The 22,485-nt window shown below is 39.0% G+C and overlaps 1 protein-coding gene across 1 annotated transcript in view; it reads right to left on the bottom strand.

Moving 5' to 3' along the window:
* The window catches only part of PCSK5 (proprotein convertase subtilisin/kexin type 5), a gene marked incomplete at both ends in the record, with an annotated part of 224,946 nt that overhangs the window by 182,128 nt on the left and 20,333 nt on the right, over nt 1–22,485 (bottom strand). Inside the window, one exon of the mRNA XM_083351165.1 lies at nt 21,549–21,653. Within this exon, the coding sequence (XP_083207291.1) occupies nt 21,549–21,653 (105 nt within the window). The remainder of the gene's footprint in view (nt 1–21,548; nt 21,654–22,485) is intronic.

The raw sequence follows: 22,485 nt of genomic DNA, 5'->3' as shown, positions 1-22,485 counted from the left end.
AGGTTTGGGGAGGCGCCCAAACCTCCCCAAACGTCGGCAGGTCTGCGCGGAGGAACGGAGACCTGCCGAGGTTTGGGGAGGTTTGGGGAGGCGCCCAAACCTCCCCAAACAGGAACGGAGACCTGCCGAGGTTTGGGGAGGTTTGGGGAGGCGCCCAAACCTCCCCAAAGGTCGGCAGGTCTGCGCGGAGGAACGGAGACCTGCCGAGGTTTGGGGAGGTTTGGGGAGGCGCCCAAACCTCCCCAAACAGGAACGGAGACCTGCCGAGGTTTGGGGAGGTTTGGGGAGGCGCCCAAACCTCCCCAAACGTCGGCAGGTCTGCGCGGAGGAACGGAGACCTGCCGAGGTTTGGGGAGGTTTGGGGAGGCGCCCAAACCTCCCCAAACAGGAACGGAGACCTGCCGAGGTTTGGGGAGGTTTGGGGAGGCGCCCAAACCTCCCCAAAGGTCGGCAGGTCTGCGCGGAGGAACGGAGACCTGCCGAGGTTTGGGGAGGTTTGGGGAGGCGCCCAAACCTCCCCAAACAGGAACGGAGACCTGCCGAGGTTTGGGGAGGTTTGGGGAGGCGCTCAAACCTCCCCAAACGTCGGCAGGTCTGCGCGGAGGAACGGAGACCTGCCGAGGTTTGGGGAGGTTTGGGGAGGCGCCCAAACCTCCCCAAACAGGAACGGAGACCTGCCGAGGTTTGGGGAGGTTTGGGGAGGCGCCCAAACCTCCCCAAACGTCGGCAGGTCTGCGCGGAGGAACGGAGACCTGCCGAGGTTTGGGGAGGTTTGGGGAGGCGCCCAAACCTCCCCAAACAGGAACGGAGACCTGCCGAGGTTTGGGGAGGTTTGGGGAGGCGCCCAAACCTCCCCAAACGTCGGCAGGTCTGCGCGGAGGAACGGAGACCTGCCGAGGTTTGGGGAGGTTTGGGGAGGCGCCCAAACCTCCCCAAACAGGAACGGAGACCTGCCGAGGTTTGGGGAGGTTTGGGGAGGCGCCCAAACCTCCCCAAACGTCGGCAGGTCTGCGCGGAGGAACGGAGACCTGCCGAGGTTTGGGGAGGCGCCCAAACCTCCCCAAACAGGAACGGAGACCTGCCGAGGTTTGGGGAGGTTTGGGGAGGCGCCCAAACCTCCCCAAAGGTCGGCAGGTCTGCGCGGAGGAACGGAGACCTGCCGAGGTTTGGGGAGGTTTGGGGAGGCGCCCAAACCTCCCCAAACGTCGGCAGGTCTCCGTTCCTCCGCGCAGTTTTTTTTGTTGACTGGAGTATAAGCCGAAGTGGAATTTTTCAGCCCAAAAAGTGGGCTGAAAAATTCGGCTTATACTCAAGTATATACGGTACAAAAGTTAAAACAAGATTAAATAAATGCCCACATACTAAAATACATCTTTAAAACCTAATAAAATAACAATAACACCCCCCCCCCAATCCCCTCATCAGGCCAGGCCAGCTTGTTCAAAAAAGTATGTTTTTAGCTCGCGGCGAAAGGAGCGAAGGTCGGGCGCCGTCCGGAGGTCAACCGGTAGCTGATTCCATAGCTCCGGGGCGCCCACAGAGAAGGATCTCCCCCTGGGGGCCACCAGTCGACATTCTCTGACCGGTGGCACCCTGAAGAGGCCCTCTCTGTGGGAACGCACAGGGCAGAGGGAAGTCGATGCCGGCAGCAGGTGTTCCCTCAGGTACTCCGGACCCCTGCCATGTAGGGCTTTGAATACCATTACTAGTACCTTGAATCTCACCCGGAAGGCAACTGGTAACCAATGCAGCTCACGGAGCAGAGGTGGTATTGTGCTGGTCTGGGCTTTTATGATCATATTTTTCAGAATTTCCCATGCTTCTTGGGTTGTTTTCCCCTTTAGGATTTTTTCTATGGGATCTTTCCTAGGTTCTCTCTGAGTTTGTTAAAGTCAGTTCTTTTGACGTTTAAGACACAGGTTGGATTGTTTTCTATTGCTAGTGTTGCATTACATTAAATTCCACCATGACATGAGCATGCTCCTACTCTGGGGGCTTTCTTTGTACTATAGGAGCTGTTGTTTGGGGAACTGAGGGTGGCTGCCTTCAGGGTAGTATGAGGGTGGAGCCTTACGGTTGTTAGAGAGCCATTGGCTGGAATATTGTTTAAAAGAAATAAAGCACTCTTTAGAGGCCTGCATTGCCTTGACCATCTGGGTCATAACACTAGTTTACTAGAGAAACGTATAATTCTGGAACACATGGAATGAAAAAGAAAAAGAGAACAACCTATAGCAAGGTGGTGGATGCAGTTATAGCACTCATGAATGTACCATTGGAAGACTTGAGGGGCCAAACTGAGGGCAGATGTCTGAGAAAATCTGTCTAAATGGCCAGTAAGAATTGAACATAAACTTGATGGCACGTAGTAATTAATTTAGAGATCTCAAATTGAAATAATCAATGCTTCTTGAAGACAAGCTCATTAGCCTCAAGAGCACAATGCTAACTATTTTAGACATTGATACAAAAGTGTTTAGAAAGTAAAATAAATGAAGAAATGAAGAGTATCATGGTATACCATTAAACATAGATATATTAAGTTAAAAATAACAAAGGTAAAACATTGCAAATCAGAGCTACAAAACAACAATTTCATTTTGGTTACTTATAACAGCCAAACTTGGTCATTATTTAGAACATCAATGTTTGGTTTATTATTTATAAATCTATTTATTATAGAATGTTTCTAACCCATCCCAGTTCTGATCGATTTAGGGTAAGTTACAATGAAATCACAAAGAATAACAAACAAAGAAATTAAAATGCCATTATCAATGATCAAATAAACACGGTAAGCTTTCAAGCACCTAATAAACTACGGTAATTTAAACTAAAGCCAGAGAAATACTGGAACAAAACTATGGAGCTTCTTTGAGACCAAAAGATCCCCACATTACAGCATAAGTCATTGACTCATTCATCCTAGCAGACTCTGCTCAAGTGGCATCCAAGCTTCCTTCCTCCTTTGGGCAGCCAGTGTTTCCAGCATATATCTTCCCTGGCCCATTCTTGACTCCCTGCCAAAGTGCTGCATCAGAAACAGTACCTGCCATGGAATGTGAGATTGAGTGGAGGTTCCCAGAATGAGAGATTCCTCAACATGAGAAACCTCAAAATCACAGCTATGGAAGACCTATCAGGTTTACTGGGGAGTTGTGAGGCCACTGATACTTTTTCCAATGTTGCACTCAGTGTCCTGGCTTGCTGGGCATTTTGCCTACCTGCAAAATACTGTTGTTTGCCACAGAAAATGATGTAGAATCTGCACAGGGGCCATAACTTTGAAAACTTTGTTCTAAGGGATTACAAAGCTGTGCAGATGTTCTTGTTTGCCAGAGAAGCTTTTAGAATATGTCCCTGATGCCAATGCCTGACTTTCTGCCACACCAAAGCGAACCTGCTTTGCGCCCAGCTAATAGAACATCCTGCTCTCGGAGTTGAATTTGGCCTTAAATCTCTCGATATTTAGGAAATCTGTCAAGACTTCTCTCTTTCGCCAGGCTTTAATTATTAAAATATGTTAGTACCTATTATAGTGTTAATTTTGACCTGATTTTAAACTTTTTGTACCTGCTCTTTGGTTTCTAATACTTTATTAGGTGACTTGAATACTCACCTATTGAAAGATGGAATTTTGTGTTTTTTTAAAAAAATAAACAAATTGCAAAAAGTATTTTGATCATTATTGGTTCTGATTTAATGTTATAGCAGGGCTGAAGAGTTCTTTGGGTTATTTTAAAAATGTACTGACCTAAATATGTTTGGCATAGTCTAAATATGTATTAAAAAGGTTCAGTGCTACATAAAAGTACTTCTCTTTCAAACTATATTTATTTATTTATTTAGTTATATTTATATACCGCCCTATTCCCTGAGGACTCAGGGCGGTTTACATACATCCTACCACTTATTCCCTGAAGGATGTTTTACAGTAAGTGAAGAAAATGAAGCTGAAAAGAGTTGGATGTTCGGATGCTTTAACACCATGTTGATCTGAAAGATACCTCCAAATCAACCATTAAACATTTGGAGAAGAAAGATAAAGGTTTTGGAGTAGACTTCCCATTCCCCAGACTTGAATATTATCTCTGAGATCTCAAACAGCAGTGCGTGCAAGGGGAACTAAGAATATTTCTGAGCTAGAAGAGTTCTGCAAGGAACAGTGGGGAAAAATATAAAAACGAATATACAAAGTGTTAGATACTGGGTATGTTGCTTGATTGATGAGACGAGGCGAGTGAGTTCAGCAAGAATCATTCTTTATTTGGTTGCAGGAACTGAACTGAGAAACAGGGCTGCAAATGCAGCAATTTATACTCTGGCCTCTAGGCGGTGGCCAATAGGTTTAAAGCAACCTATTGCCTCTCTAGAAGCAACCAATGGCGGTGCTGGAGACGGGTTGTCTGAGGAGCTGGGAGCTGTTAGCCAGCTTCCCTGCTTGAGCAACCTTCCAGCAATTAACCCCATGTGATATTCCTAAGCAAGACAAAGCCCAATACATTATACCCCTCCCCCTTATAATGTACATACATTATAACAACAAAAGGAATGATTACAGCAATTACAAGTTTTCAGAGATACAGAAATAATATGCAATGTACACATTTTCCGTTCTTGCTAATACAGAGACTCTCCTGGCTAGCAGCAATGAAACATACAACATTATAGCTCAGTTTTTTGGAACAAAATCTTGCAAATATACAGGAGGCTTGCGAACCCTCGTGGAATGGCTAGGAGAGCCAGGCACTCCCTGGCCTACCAGCTTGCCCGCTGGGCTGGGCAGACCAGGGTCCATAAGTTCAAGCGAGTCTGGATGACTCAGAATTCTCTGGCTGGCCATTTCCGGTCGGCCCACCCCAGAGTCCAATCTTTCCACAGAGTTAGCACAGTGGCTATAGTGTTCTGGTTGGCTTTCTCCATCAGGGGCCCCATGTTGCACTCCTGGGCTTTGCTCCCCTATGGCCACCTCCCCGTTTGCCATTGGGCCCTGGATTAGTGTGAGGCAAGACCAGGAGACAGTAGGTAAGTTTCTCAGACGTTTATTAGGGGAAACACCGGCTTAAAAACACCGCTGGGAGTCCCTGCTATTTATACATAACTTGGACAAGTAACAACCAATAACAGTGAGGCGTTCTCCCGCCGTGTGGCTGCGGCCAATCAGGTGTGGCGAGCTTTGACAGACGCGAGCTGTCAACATGTCATGCCTCTGTTCAGCTGGCAACATTTGACAGCTAGTTGCTACTGCGCATGCGCAGCCTCCGGCAACCTGACAGCTGTCATTGAGTTGTGCCTGTGCGGCCACTTTTGACAGCTGTCATTGTCAGCCAGTCGCCGCGCCTGCATGTTAGCGAGCGGCAGCCCATTTGACAGCTGTCAGCAGGCTGCCACGTTTTTCTCCTCACAGACTGTGTGAGAAATAGTAACTGTTTAATACACAACAGGCCCCATTATCGGACACTATGGCGTCTGGTAGCCTGTGCGTTGCAAAGAGTTTCCTAAGCACCTGGATGGTCCTAGCAGTAGTCATATTTACGATTGGTATAACTTCCAGCCATTTAGAATGGCTGTCGACCACTATAAGAGCTGTCCCTGAAAGGACCCAGCGAAGTCTATATGAATCCTAGACCAGGGGGTATGTGTCTCCTGCCACCTGTGGACAGGCGCGTGTGGCATTTCAAGCCTAGACTGCTGGCATGTGTAGCACCCATGAACTTGAGCGTCCATGGCTTTATCTAATCCTGGCCACCATAAATAGCTTCGTGCCAAAGCTTTCATGTGAACAATACCCGGATGACCTTCATGAAGCGATTGCAATACCCTGTCCCTTAATGAGGTGGGAACAATGACCCTGTTCCCCCAAATAATACATCCTTATGAGCTGAGAGCTCATGTCTCCTTGTGAAGTAGCCCGGGCTTTTCTTTAGCCACCCCGTGTGTACCCAAGATAGTACTCTTCTTAGAGTATTGTCTGCTCCCGTTTCTGTGGCTATGTCCCCTGTGTGGAGGGGAAACTCAGGCAAGTCCTGAATGGACAAAGCGAGGGCCACTGGGGCCAGATCTGGCTCAATGTGAGGCAATGGAAGTCTGCTCAGGCCATCTGCATGGCCCATATCCTTGCCAGGTTTGTGAATTAGCTTAAAACTGTAAGCCAATAAAAAAATGGACCTGGGCACCTGGGGATAGAGGTGGGAGTCACCTGGTGTACATACCTGGTTGAGGGTGGTATGCTGGATGGGGGGGAGGCGGGTTGACACGCGCACGGAGGTATGGCATCTGGGGGAGCAGGAAAAGGAAAATGAATTGTAGGGGGGCAGTTGGGTTTATATACATGTGTTGGTGGATGTTAGTTTGTAACGTGAGGGCGGAGCCTTCATACCTGACGGCTATGTAAGCGTTGGGAGCGAAGTGCTACCAACACTGACTTTGTTTCCACTGGAGCTGAATAAAGCGACCTTTGATTTGTCACCCGTTCCTGCTGGAGTTGTGAGTGTGCTTCTACCCGCAGACGTGGTTTTGACAGATTTTTCATAAAGACAATGGGATCTGTTCCCAATAATCCCAATATAAAAGTATTTTGTTTAATGGGAGAAAGATCTAATATCACATCATATTTTACTTTACTATTAGAATAAATTATTATTTCTGAAATTCTGAAAACACAGGTTTATTTCTTGATAATTATTCCAACAATAAGAGTGATTAAAAACTGTTACTATTAAGCCCTAGTAGATTCAAGTAGGGTATAAAATTTATTCAAACAATAGTAGATAGGAGTAAATCTCACAGGTTCTTTACATTCTTCAAAAACTCTATGATTATCTGGAGAAATACTGGACAGAGGTTTTGATTTAATCCTTTAAATAGAATTTTAAAATGTCCAAGAAAGAAAAAATGAAGTATGAGTTAAGTATAAATAAATTTGAAAGTTCTGTTTAGGTTGCATTCTAAATTACATAAAATAAATTCTGCCTTGTCTTCTGTGCAAGAAACTTTGGTTTATGTGTCTCCATTTCCCATTGATCAGAATTTTGATGTGTAAACTTGCAGTTATATCATGAAGTAAAGGGAAATGTAACCTTCTCAGAAATGTAATTTTTATTTTCTATTTAAGACAACAGCTCCCTCTAGAATAGTTTATAATAAGGAGTCACATTTTAAAAATTGTAAGTCAAACATCAAACATTCTAAGCAACTGCATTAGGTTAGAAACTTACTTTAAATTTAAAGATGTTCAAAGAAATTATAAACAGATGTATAGACTATTTTATTCCATATGCAGTTTATTCAGTACATATCTGAAATTTATACTGCAACAATTTCCAGTCCATTGATTAATGATATAGAAATATATTTTCTATTTTAAATAAAAAAAATAAAGCAGTTTCCCCAGATCTAACACATTTATGCTTTTTTCAACAACCTTGGATGAATCATGTTGAAGAGTTGGTGATTGAAGTAATAATTGTTTGTTTAATCTGAATTTGTTCTTCAGTGGATGAAACATATGCATGGCCAAATCGTTCAAAATAAAGGCACTGAATTCATACAACAGATAGGCAGGGAAAAATAGCACTCATTATATTTTGGAATGTGAATTTTTGAGTCCTTGCTTTTTACTTTATCTTTCACTTTTCATGGCTCAAAACCAGTTTTTATTTTAAAATTACTTTCTTTTCAAGTGAGTATTTTCTTCCTCTGAATGCCTTGTGTATTATCACTAACAAACTGCCAGTTTCTGTTGTTCCCAATTTCCTGTTGCTTAGCAGGCGAGCTGCAAAATTGCTATCACATCTAATTAAAGCTCTTTAACAAGGAAAAACAATGCCCACTTTTCTTCTAGGCCAGTGGAGAGCTTTATCCTCATTTGATTTTCTTGACCTGAGGTCCAGTTACACATTATTTTCTTTTGAATTCTGGACTCCCTGATGTGAGTAAGGTCGGTGCTATCAAAACATAGAACTAAAAAGCTTTCATCCTACCTTCCACAAGAGAGGCATAGGAAAAGGGTCAATCCCCAGGAACAAACTACAGGGTGACTTTTAAAAAACTTTTTTTTTTGAACGGAAAAAGAGAAATGTTCCTAGAAAATATTTAACAACTGGATTGCAATTCTTCTGTAAATAAAAATGTAGCAACATTACTTTAATTAGATTACAGCATTATGTTTTTTTTAAGGGCTGAAATGGCCCTTTTCTGGATGATATGAGCTGCCCAGGATGAACAATTTATTGATTTAGCCTGCTTGTTAGAAAAGAACTTTGGAATCAAATGAAACTTATGAAGATTTTATACTGCAAAAAATTATGAACCGCAACCCATATTAATTTTTAAATTGTTTACTGTTAGTGTAATTCTATTGACTCTTAACTACTTTGGGGTGGTATGAAGTGTGTTTAGTGTATCTATACAGAAATCCTTGACCTATGACCATGAACAAATGGTTGTTGACCAATCCCTAGAGTTCTGGCTGTCCCAAAATTCCTGCAGTCATTTGATTCCAACCTGGGAACTTGACAACTGCTCTGCACTTACAATCAGTTGCAACACCCCACAATCACATGCATTTGCAATCTTCCCTGCCAGTGTCCCCAAAAGTCAATGGGGAAGCTGACAGGAGAGGTCACAAGTTGCTGAAGTAAGTTCTTCCTCACACCTTTGCACACTCTCTACAACCCATACTGCATCTCCCCCATATGCTTCTGCACCATCTCACTGACTCCCAAGATCCTTACTGTGTCCATACTCTCATCATGCTCTCTCCCAACCACCACCAGCAACTTACCTGTCCATTGCCTCCCCCCACACACATTTTTTAAAAAAATATATCTGGGACTTGCAATTTCCTGCTGGGTTCCCCACTGACTCGTTATAGGAAATTGGCAGGAATTTGCCTTGTCTAATGACCATGGAATTTGATTAACAATGGTAACTGGGACTGTCATTGTGAAGCAATCCAGACTGCATCACATATCAATAGAAATTCTGTCATAAGTCAAAGACTGGCTGCATTGAAAGTGGCATTTTTAGAAGCTGCTACAATTGTTATAATTTTAAGTTAGTATTGCAAAAGGAAAAGAAAATCAAGACATTACTATGCACAGTTTTAAAGGGGAAAATAATATAAAAGCAGTAATTAGAAACAAGGGACGTGGTGGCTCAGTGGGTTAGGACGCTGAGGTTATCGATCAGAAGGTCGGCAGTTTGGCGGGTCGAATCCCGAGTGCCACGTAACAGAGTGATTGTAACAGAGTGAGTCCCTAGAGTCGGAAACGACTAGCACGCATGTGCAGGGGGAACCTTTACCTTTACCTTTTACCTAATTAGAAACAATTTCAATGTTTATAAATGTGTTGATGTAATCATCAGTTGGGAAGACATTTAAAACTATTTAGTTTTCCAATTTTGCATTTATTGATTTCCCCTTTTTCCCTTGTTGTTTTCCAGTTACATGACTATGTACTACTTTTGAAACAAAACAAACACTGCTGACATCAATATTAATATATCTGGAGTTATTTCTTAAGATTACAATCAATGTGGTTCTACACACTGAAATAATTATATAATAAAATGTGAAAATTATGATCATTGTAAACTCGTTATTTTCTGACATTTTATTCTTTAGCTGCTATGTGTCTTCCTATCTTCTTTTTTATGTTTATCCTGTTCCCTTAAAATTTTTAATGAATAATTTATAAATAAGGAGAAAAAAATGCCAACCTGAACTTTTATAAACATAGTTTTCATGAAAAACAGCACTGCAATAAACACGACTAATGTTAAGTACATTATATAAATGGAATTTAGCATGCAATATTTTATTTTAATAAAAATGGAATTGCAGACTTTCATAAGCTATCCTTCAATATAAATGAAATACTTTTAATTAATGTGGTTTAAAATTGTATAATATTAATTACTTTGCAGAGTGTATGTACCCATCTTTCATAAAATAAAAATGTTAAGCACAATTATCTACATTTATTCCTCAGTCATAAAATGATAGTTGTGCATAATAATTTACACATACATGAATATGCATCCAACATATATCCACATACATGTATATCATCTAACACCATTATTTTTTATGATTAATTATATAATTCAAATGGTAGAAAGAAAGTAGGCTAGTAAGTAATAATAATAAAAGCAAATGTTTTGTAAACTGATCCTCATTCATTCTCTCTCCAAGACAAAGCCACCTCAAAGCTTTCTTATTTGTCACTTTTGTATTAAATCCACACTCATTCAAGTAGCCATTTGCTTTACTTTCATATTACAGTGAGTCTCCAGTTTACAAACAAGTTCCATCCCCAATGTGGAATCTCCCCAAAACAGGAGGAATTGCCAATAGAAGCAATTTATATGTAAAATGGAACAGAATTATTACGTAATACTGTATATTGTATAAAGAACTCAAATCATTATGTATTTAACATGAATTGTGTATTTAACTCAAATGTTGCTCTGTTCTTAACTATGGGTCAGACTTGCTATATTTGTTTTGAGGATTTATCCTCATTCATTCTCTCCATTTGACCAAAACAACTTAAAGTATTTCCTATTTATAGTAGTCTCTCACTACATTCTTATATTTAATCCACATTCATCCAGCACTCATTGATTCTTGATCTTACGTCTTTGTTTTAGTATGCACATTTCTTAAATTACCTACTCCAATTGCATACACCTTACTTCTAGGTTTCTCCTGACCTACTCAATTTTCACTTCCGTTGGCAAATGTTTGTTCCTCACAATAGGCTATCCACTACACTAGGATTTGATTTTTTAAAAACTTTCTCTGTCCATTTCCTTTCTTTTAGTTAGCCATGATAAGCTACCTCTTTGCTTTGGTCTTTTTTCACCTTTTACATATAACTTCAAATTGTTCATCCTATTTCTACTGTCAAGCACAATTCTGGATTTTGTTGCATTAATTTTCAGACTCATCCTTATTGTATCATATACTCTACCTACAATCTGCTGCAAAATTAGAATACACTCAAGAATTGAAATGGGTAACAATCAACATGACAAGCAAACATACATGATCAGGGCATACAAATATATACTTTTTGAGTCAGGAGAAGCTCATTTAACATCTTGGCTTTTCATTGGAAAGGGAGGAATTACAGGAAAACATGGAGGCACACAATAGGGAATACACACTGAAATAATGCACTGGCACTCACAGCTGTGAGTGCACTCAGCAAACAGTCTAGTGTATTCCCCATTGTGTACTTACTCATTCTGTTGTAATTTCTTCCTCTCCAATCTCTCTGCTCTGTGGGGTGGGGTTGGTGGGGGAGAATAGTCAAGCATAGAAGGGATTGCCTACAGAAACTGCTGGGCAAGGATTTTGTTTTCTGGGCAGGCAAAGAAAAAAAGAGGAGTTGCAGTGGGCACATGGGATAGTGAGGAGACCAGGGAAGCATTGGGTAACTTGGGCATCAACTGGGATGGGGGTGGGGAACAGAGAGAGAGAGAGACAAAGAGAGCTGTGAATAATTCTCTCATTTTACAGACCTCAGCAGGAGAGCATGCTTGGATGGGAGGGGATTGATGAGGTGAGAAGAGGTGACTTCCAGTCAGTGGTGGGATTCAAATATGCGAACAACCTGTTCTCTGTGTGGATTCTGGGCCTGGGCAACAAAAAGTTAGCTACAGGTTCTGCCGAAGTGGTGCGAACCAGCTGAATCCTACCACTGCTTCCAGTCATGCATACAGTCAACGTCCAAGACAATTGGCTCTTCCTTGTTTTCTGCCATTTCTTTGCCTGTCATAATCCTAATATGACTGCCCATTCCACACTACCACACCTGGGCCTCAGATTCAGCATCTCTTTGATCAAGTATCAGCTACCTCAGTGCCCTGTCTTAAACAACACATCACCAAGCATCCTCTCTCTGCTGTCCACTCTACCCTCACCCAATTGGGGAAGGGTAACAACACCAAACTACATGGCAGCAATGACTCAGGGTCCCTGCCAAATTTGTTTCTTGCCCAGGGAGTAAGCAGTAACAGTGCCTCAGAAAGACACCCCCACAACCCTGACCAAACAACCTTTACTCCAAACGACAATACTTATATGTACAAACTCTTCAAACAATGATGAAAGGAAAATGCTGGATTTAGTTGTAGTTAAAGTTCAGTAAGCTGACTGTAACAGCAATCTACCAACATGAATGAAATTGGCAAAGAATGCAAATGTGACAAAATGTATGGCAGGAGTCCAGGTTACCTGAGCAACCATCTCACCCCAATAGGATTGGCTTACCCCATTCGCGTCAGGAGAAGGGGTATGCTGAGGATCTCACTGGCTAAGGAATTCTGACTGCCAGCCAAGGAAGAGTCTTTTCTGCCATGTCTCCCACCTTCTGGAACACTAAACCCCTTGAGCTGAGGTCCATTCCCACCCAACCCATAAGGGCCTTAAAACCTGGCTCTGCTGATTGGCCTGGGGCCCAGATGGGGATGTGTCATCCTAGAGGTGGATTAAATAGAAGATTTCCACCTCCACACCACTGTATTCCCTCCACCGCCACCTAAACTATTTCTCTGCCAATTTTAACATTATATTTGTTGCACTACTATTTTAATGTTTTACAACATTTTTAATTTTAATCTTTTATAACATTGTTTTATCAGATTGTAAGCCACTCAGAGTCAAATGAAGTGAGATGGGTGGCAAAAGAATTTAAACAAATAAATAAATGTATAGATTGCTACTCCGTGTGGCCAATCCAATGGTAGCCACACTGGTTGATCCCATAATGAAGCCTCCTGCCTGTTCCTGTGCCCTCTGCCATCCCATGCTCGAACTAGGAGGCTGAATTAGGTAGAGTCTCATCTAGCTGCTAATATGATCCTGCTGCTGCTCCAAGAGCTCAGTCACAGCCCCATAATCACCACCTGCTGCTGTCCGGGAAAGCCACACCAGAATTGATATGGTTGCTGCAGCCACATTACAAAATACATTACGGTGCATATTTTATCATTTTGAGGTCCTTGTGGTTAGGAATGTAGTCCTATCTTGTTCAAATCCAGTAATTAATTTGTTCAAGAAGCAAGTGTAATGCAACAATAACACAAACACTGCCCATTACTAAGCTCCCAAGAATAACAAGATTTGGCAAGCAGTGATCATTATTCATCTGTTTGGCTTAGGAACTATTACCAAGACTGGGAAGCCTATATGTTATGCTAAATTGGACTGAAGAACATCTCAAAGAATCCTACAATGCTACGTTCCTTTGAGAAACGCCATTCCCTCATCTATTAATTCTAAAACCAACAGTTATGTTACTGTAATATACACATTATCTTCTACAAGCTGGCATTAAAACTCAATTCAGGTTGTCTTTTAGTCCCGTCTGCTTGAAATAATATGTAATCTTTGTCAGTATGGTCTCTTCTTTGATTACCTTTTAAGTTCAATTTAAGAACATTCTGGCCATATGAAAGTTATCAAAATGTAGTTATGCATGTTGTACTGTGAAGACTTTCTGCTTATGTTCTTGCCTGTGTAGAGGGCCCAAACCAAGCAGCTACTGTTATGCTACATTGATATGGAGTGAAAAGCCTTTCAAAAGTTACACTGCATGTATGGCTCGGGAATTGTTTTATGATGTCTATATGGGAGTTATAACACTTGAATCAACATTCAGGGTTTACTTTATTAGTTTTATTGTGTTGATCTATCACATTTAATGTATAATTTTATTAGCTCAGTAGATGGATTACACAATAATGAGTGTCCTGTAAATTGAACTTGACTTCTTGTGACTTCAGGAATCTAAGTAGTTTTCTTGGCGATAATATGGAAATGGTTTCTCATTGCTTTCTCCCAGGATATTTTTCAACTTCTCTACTGAGAATTCTTTCTTTCTCTCTCACTGGAACATCATATCTATACTTCGTTCAGATACTGACTATTTTGTCCTACTACAAGGCCAGGCAGTATCTCTCTATGCTTGTCTGTCTCCTCTCAGACTCTTCTTTTGAATATGATATCTCACTTTCATTAACCAATGACAATGAAACTATTATTATAAAGTTTTAATTAAAAATCAAATGTAACCCACACTAATAAAAATATTAACCTTCAGAGCACAAAGCTTGATAAAAAAAAATTATCTGGGGAATATAAGCTTTGAATCAAAGCCTCTGCTTATTTCAAAAAATATTCAACCAAAGCAGACTTTGCCAACTGTCATTATTATAACTATAACTGTTTCAGTTATTGTAGTTTTGCCATCTATATTCCTACAGTCAACTGTACAAGTATGGACAGTCCATTTCAGATGTTTATATCTAATGTGCAGATGATAAGAAAAAAATGCAAATAGAGCAAGGCTATCCCTTGAGTAAGCATTGTAGTTTAGCAACTTTCTTTGTATATTGAAGGTCCCAGTTCTTTCTATTAGGGATTGTGTATTTAGTTAAGAAGCATAGAAAATGATAACAATAGTCTGTCTTATTATGAGAAAACAAATCCAGTATTCTTGTATATATTATTGCAGTTTTAAAAGAAAGTAAGTATTATTTTTAGGAAATAAATGTACTAAATGTGCTCTCAGCATACACTATAGGACTTTCTAGAGATAGGTACTTTTTCTAAACTAGGTCAGGTTATTATTCATTCATTCATTCATTCATTCATTCATTCATTCATTCATTCATTCATTTATTTATTTATTTATTTATTTATTTGAATTTCTATACCGCCCTTCTCCCGAAGGACTCAGGGCGGTGTACAGGGCAATAAAAGTACTACATACAAAAGTTAAAAGTAAGATTAATTTAGCCCTAACAATAAATAGTTAAAAATACCCCAAACCCTTAGACCAGGCCAGCCTGTTCAAATAAGAAGGTTTTCAGATCACGGCGGAAAGAGCGAAGGTCGGGAGCCATCCGGAGCTCAACCGGTAACTGATTCCAAAGGGCTGGCGCGCCCACAGAGAATGCTCTCCCCCTGGGGGCCGCCAGCCGACACTCTCTGACCGACGGCACCCTGAGGAGGTTATGCAATAAGTCTTAAGCAGTTTTCAACAACAACGGACACATTTTAATAAGACAGTGCAGTATAGCCACAGCTTCTGAGTATACATTGGAAGAAAGCTAGCTGCTATTTCATAATTTTATTCAATGCTCACTTTCCAACACACTTTGCTTGACTCCCTCTGCATTTCATTCCCTTGCAAAAACCAGGACTTTCATCCTCAAATAAAAACAGATACTTTCTGCCAACCAAAGCTTCTCCAGAGGCTGCTCCATGTAGAACATGTTGCAGCAGTCCAATCAACAGAAAGGTTGTAAAAATACAACTTCTTCAGAGGAACTACAATCCCATCTTCAGTAATCCTAAACTGATGTTACTGGATTGCCCTGTTTGTTCATTGCAAAAATAAAAAGCAATTTGGTATTTGTAGGATTTAATTTGGGATTGTTTTACCTGATATCTCTCAGACATCAGTTCAGGCTTTCCATGGCACCATGTCTGTCTTGGCTAGTTATGTATAATTGGTGTAATCATCATACCGATGACTCCTCATTCTGAACTGACAGATGAAGTCTCCCAGCAGCTTTAACCTGCCAAATTCTCAAAAAAATCTTCCAAGCAGTCTCTGAAATCTCCTGAATCTCCCTGAATTCATGACTAGTGAATCTTCATCAGGGTCCCACTAGCAATGCACCTACAATGTGTAATTTGAAGATCTGATCTGAAATGCTTTCCATCTGCTTCTGTGGCCTGAAATACCTTTTGCATCTCCCAAGGTCTTTCCCACATACAATGTTCCTTGCCATTGCATAAATTTATGCTCTGCTGCTGCAGGATACAAAACATGAAATTGGATTTCAGGGAGAGCTACATCTCCATTGCTGCCAGTCAGTAATACCCAACAGGTGTACATGCTCATCAACCATCATGTTGTAGATGGATATAATCTAAATGCCATAGACCTGACATTTACCAGCATCTTAGAGACCAAGTCACCTGATAATGTTTCTATCTGAACCAGGACTGGGGAAACTGACTTAGAACAAGAGACACACATGAATATGTGGATCTCCTACAACAGCTTACTTAGTTCCCTCCCACTATTCATGCCCCTGCCCATCACAGTCCCAATTTGGGAACCATTGCATCATCTCAACCAACAATCATTTCTTCATTTTTGTCTTCACATTTCCGAAACTCAGCACATATTCTACTGGTCTCAGCCAACATCTATACTTTCCACATCCAGAGCCAGATTATCACAGATCAGAAGCTGAGGTCTAGTCTGCAACTGTTCATACTCTAAGGATGATGACAACAGCTCTACTTCAAAGCTCCACAATTGCTGTTGGTAGCACTGCTTTTCATAGTATTCCTCATAGTAGTAACAGCAGTCTACATAGTAACACACAACTAGAGCCAAGGGCAAAGCAGGTACCAGATCTTTTTAAATCCTTCCTCTGAACCTTCCCAGGTCTGTCATCAACAAATCCAATTTCCTTCTCCCTTCTTGTATGACCTCCAAAACAGAATGCAACATTCCAAAAATTCGATACAGTCTATGGTGCTTGTTCACATCGACTTTCTCTACTGGCAAAGTGTAAGCTAAATCCAAATGCTCATTAAACAAGTAGCTGCAGAAATGTGCACCACTTAAAAATAATTATTTTAATACTTATTTTAATTTTTAATTAAAAGCAATTTTTGGGTGTTGAGGTGAATAGTAGTGTATAAGATGCTTGATTTTTCTCTGATTACCCTTTCTCTGATACAAACTGTCTTTCAAAAAAAAAATCAGATACATTTGGGCAGAGGCAACTGGACTTCCTCACTGAATACCTTTTATCCACTATTTCTATGCTCAAAACTGACCCTACCAAGCATTATGGTCATTAGGAAACAAAAACAATTCAACTCTGTTATGTGTAGTTTGTGGATAATAAATTAGAATAATGGGAATCAGGATTTTCCTAAAGTACAATATTAGACAAGTCCATGCAAAGATTAAAGCATCTTTGCATCTGGAGAAAGACATCCAACAGTTAGCTAAGAAGCCAGTCTCCAACTTTTGAATATATAACACTTTCAGTCTTGAGTGGCCAATACTTGGCTGTTTTCCTTCTTCAATGAGACATTATCTTTTTTTTTTAATTAAGAGCTTTGAAAAATATGATGTTTATCTTATATTTTCACATATTGTGCTAAATCATAATATAGCCCGTTAGGTTTTAGCTCAGTTTGATATGTCAAAATAGTCACTGTATATTGTAAATCATGATTTAAATTTTAGAGCTATGTGTGAATAATGATTAATCATAGCCCTTCATTATATATAAACATATATATGATATGGGCAGTATATCTTTATTAAGACAATAGACAAAATATGAATTTGCTATTCAAATACCATTTTAGTGTAAATTCTAGATCTCAGTAGGTTCTACCTGAATAGTATAATATGTATAAGGTGGAAGAAATATTAGCTAAGATGGTGGATCTATTATAAAAACAGATATAACATATGTGAAGTGATTTTAAGTTTGAGGACTTGGTGAAGGTGTTTTTTTTTTTAATGAAAAGTTTTAAAATACAATTTTCCTTTAAAAAACCCCCCTTCCCCCTCCCTCCTCCCCCCCCTCCCTCCCCCCTCCCCCCCTCCCTCCTCCCCCCCCCTCCCCCCCTCCCCCCCTCGACTTCCCAGAGCTAAATACAAGGTATATATATAAAAAAAGCAATCATAAACAATCATATACTAACAACTATAAATTCTAAAATCCATCACTCTCTAGCTTATATAGGATAAAACAAACCTTAGCAATATTGAATATATATAAAAAACTAGAAAAGAAAAAGAAAAAAAACGAAAGAAGACTTATTCGAATGCTACATAAAACTTCTTAACCCTATACTTATTCTGGATAAACTCAATCCATTTTCTCCATTCCATAATGTAACGTTCTTGCGAGTGATCTTTCAAATAGGCCGAAATCTTCGCCATCTCTGCCAGGTCGGAAACCTTTAAAGTCCACTCTTCTACGGTCGGCAGTTCCTCTTTCTTCCAATATTGGCCTATCAAAAGTCTTGCTGCCGTAATTAAGTTCAACATCAACTTGGAGTCCACAACTGTAGCGTCAACAATTATTCCCAACAAAAAAAATTGCGGACAAAACTTTATCCTCCGTTTAAAAATCTTCTGCATATTCCACCAGACTTTTATCCAAAAAGCCTTAACCTTCTTACATGTCCACCATATGTGAAAATATGTTGCATCTTCATCACCGCACCTCCAACATTTAGGCTGGTAATTCGGATACATACTTGCAAGCTTTTTAGGATCTAAATGCCATCTATAAAACATTTTGTAAAAGTTCTCTCTTAGATTTTGAGCTTGAGTAAATTTTACGTTCCTCACCCAAATCTTTTCCCACGTGTCCATTGTAATAACTTCCTGAATGTTTTGGGCCCATTTTATCATACAATCCTTAACAAGCTCTGTTTCTGAATCAATCTCTATCAATGCAAGATATATCCGTTTGATATGTGCTGGTCCCTGATTTCTAATTTGCTTTATCAAATTTGCATCAGTCATTGCAAATCCATTTTTCTGATCTTCTTTCCACCTGGCCCGTAACTGAGTATATTGAAACCAAGTTTGAACAACCTTCTCTTCTCGCAAGAGGCTGTATGATTTCAAACACCAAACATTTCTTTCCAAGCTTAAGATCTCCTTGTACGTAGTCACATCATGTTTGAAACCAGCATGTATATTTTCTATTGCGTGTTTTGGAATTACCCACAAAATCAGATACATTTGGGCAGAGGCAACTGGACTTCCTCACTGAATACCTTTTATCCACTATTTCTATGCTCAAAACTGACCCTACCAAGCATTATGGTCATTAGGAAACAAAAACAATTCAACTCTGTTATGTGTAGTTTGTGGATAATAAATTAGAATAATGGGAATCAGGATTTTCCTAAAGTACAATATTAGACAAGTCCATGCAAAGATTAAAGCATCTTTGCATCTGGAGAAAGACATCCAACAGTTAGCTAAGAAGCCAGTCTCCAACTTTTGAATATATAACACTTTCAGTCTTGAGTGGCCAATACTTGGCTGTTTTCCTTCTTCAATGAGACATTATCTTTTTTTTTTAATTAAGAGCTTTGAAAAATATGATGTTTATCTTATATTTTCACATATTGTGCTAAATCATAATATAGCCCGTTAGGTTTTAGCTCAGTTTGATATGTCAAAATAGTCACTGTATATTGTAAATCATGATTTAAATTTTAGAGCTATGTGTGAATAATGATTAATCATAGCCCTTCATTATATATAAACATATATATGATATGGGCAGTATATCTTTATTAAGACAATAGACAAAATATGAATTTGCTATTCAAATACCATTTTAGTGTAAATTCTAGATCTCAGTAGGTTCTACTTGAATACTATAATATGTATAAGGTGGAAGAAATATTAGCTAAGATGGTGGATCTATTATAAAAACAGATATAACATATGTGAAGTGATTTTAAGTTTGAGGACTTGGTGAAGGTGTTATATGCATACTTTGTTATCTTGGTGCTGAAATAATGAGCAAAAGTGAGATAACTTTGTTATACTTTTTGAAGTGGGGTATACTGAGTGAAACTCAGTACGTCCCAGTTGAAAAAAAGCAAAATAACAATACTTCAACATCTGTGTCTTAAATGTTTATACTGTATTCCATCAGGATATTATTACATTTGGTGGAAGCCACAGTTCTCCTTTAGCTTAAAGTTCAAATACCTTAATCCAGCGTTTCCCAACCTTAGGAACTTGAAGATGCGTGGACTTCAACTCCCAGAATTCCCCAGCCAGCTATGCTGGCTGGGGAATTCTGGGAGTTGAAGTCCATGCATCTTCAAGTTCCTAAGGTTGGGAAACACTGCCTTAATCTGTTGCTATCAGCACTGTAATGTGTGATAACATGATATCTGCTTATTTTCTAGAGCTTAGGTTTCTAAGATGGTCCTATAATAAGGATAAGCTGGACAAGTAGGTATCATTGCTACTTTTTCCACAACAAGAAGTAGCTGTGTGAATTTTGCCAATCTAAAAATGATAGTCCACCTTTATATCCAGGCGAATGAGCAGCTTAAGGGAAGGGAAAGGGAAAGGGGAAAGGAAAGAGAAAGGGGAAAGGGGAAAGGGGAAAGAAAGTTTACAGCTCCATGACTCCATTTTACATGCCAATCTTCTTGTTATACTAATATGGACAGAATAAGTGTAAAGTTCAGTAATACAGAACATTACCTTTTCTAAACTTTTTCTGATTTATTCCTATCAACATTCCTATCTTGCCAATAATATTTGTCATAAGAAACTATACTGACTTTATTTCTAGTTTGCAACAATTTGTTTATAATCAAAATGAAAACACCAAAGTAAAATTTAAAAATGTACAAGGGGTCAGTTATCCATATGTTACTTAAATTAAATTTTAAATTAATTTTTGTGAGAAGCTTTTAAGATGACATGTAGTTTGACCAAAATTACCTACTTATTAATTTTACTATCACAATATATAAAAAATATAGCAAAGTGATCAAAAAGCAATATCCATAAAACCAACTGCTCATATATTGCCAAAAAATAAGAGCATCTAACTTTTAATGTGAGGCTATTCCTCTCACATTTATAACATCAAATAACATAAAAGTGTCTCAGCATTTGTTTGTGAACAAAAAATAATACACAGCCAACTTTACAGCCAGCTGATATTTGCAGTGCACCAATATATTTTCTTCAATCACCACCGTCAGCATATGATTATAATAACCAGATACATCATGTTGGCATACCAATAGAATTAAGATGCAAATTAAGTTGATACATTTGATACATTTTAAATAATCAAATATTATGATATAATTGTTGCCCTGAGAAGAAATCCAGTGGTGATATATCCTTGTTATACTCACATCTATTTGTTTCACTACAATAAAAAGAAGCATGATTCTTTATATACAAAAGGCAATATTTTTTAAAGGTTTTATTTTGGGGAAGGTTATAAATGAAAAACAAAAATTATAAACCATTAACATGAGGTATGCAGTAATTCAATAAAAGCAGTTTAATAATAATAATAGCAATTAAGCTAATTAATGTATGTGAAAAGATACATTTTGTAAAAAATATCCTTGTTCAATAACACAAATCAATAGTGAACTTTTGAGGTAGAAATTACAGTCAAACTACCTTCTTCATTCTGAGAAAGTGTCACTGCTTAGAAGTAATACAATATATATTATATAGGTTTGACATGCAAATCACATTAATATTATATTCTATAAATAACGGTGGCACACTGTTCTTAAAACATTAGATTACTACCTTCTTTTCTCATATGAAATGGAATCTTAATGAGCAAATAACAATCAATTCTTGTAATTGTAGATGTTATCCAGGTAAACATCCCCTGGCATAAAGTTGCAAATTAAAAATGCAAAGGCTTGCATCAGACACGATTGACTAATTATATTAGCTTACCTTTGGCTCCATGGAAATGAAGTTGTGAGTACCTCTACTTGAGAGAATCGACCTTTTAATTGTTTTACTATGGTAAAAATGGTAATAATCCTTTAATGCTCCAATCTGTAAAAGAAAAAACGATTTTGGGATGAGGGGCAAGGAGAGAAGAGAGGCAGAATTTATGAAAAACAGTTTATCTCTTTTTCAAAAGGTCTATAAATTATGCAATTACTACCTAGGCTGAAATGTTACTTGAACCTAAGTACTCATCTTTCAGAAAGAAAGATACAATATGAAAGGGTTGACTGTCCTTGGGGCTGTAACTGTATAACTGGAGATAACAACTGAACTGGCTGTTTTGTCTGTATCCATCTTTTAAATGTTTAATTTATATGCAACATTTTATGTACCAATCAAGACCCACATTAGCTTTTCAAACCTACTAATATGGTACTAAAATCATTCAGCTTAAGGATATTTATTGTAAAACTGTAAATATTTAATTCATGAGAAAAATTCATCTCAACTTTGATAAGAAGTGCTTTTCAGAACTTTTGATCTTAGATTAAATTATTTTAAAGACATTGTTTTCTAAAAAGAATTAGGAAATGGAGATATAATTTCTGAGTTGCATGTCCAGCTTTCCTGTATTGGAAAAAAAAATGGTCTGCAGTTCATTGCATTCATAGGCATCAGCAGGGCAAGGGAGAGGAGCCAAATGACGCATCATACCACACACAGAACCTACAACTTATATCAGCAAGACAATATGAAACAGTAGTTGGTTGATCTTACCATGTGCTACAAAATCATTGTCTGATATTCTATTAACAGGATGTATTTTTAATAAAAAGAATGTTACATTAAGTAAAAGGAGAAATTGGGCAGATTTTTCCCCCTGGGATTTTGTTTATTCCTTGTCACTGTGTTTTTTTCACCAGTTGAATTTCTACAA

Source organism: Vipera ursinii (genome assembly GCF_947247035.1).
Source record: "Vipera ursinii genome assembly, chromosome: 2".
NCBI classification, from domain to species: domain Eukaryota; kingdom Metazoa; phylum Chordata; class Lepidosauria; order Squamata; family Viperidae; genus Vipera; species Vipera ursinii.
The sequence above is the reverse complement of the archived record's forward strand: the minus strand, read 5'-3'. Positions and strand labels throughout refer to the sequence as shown.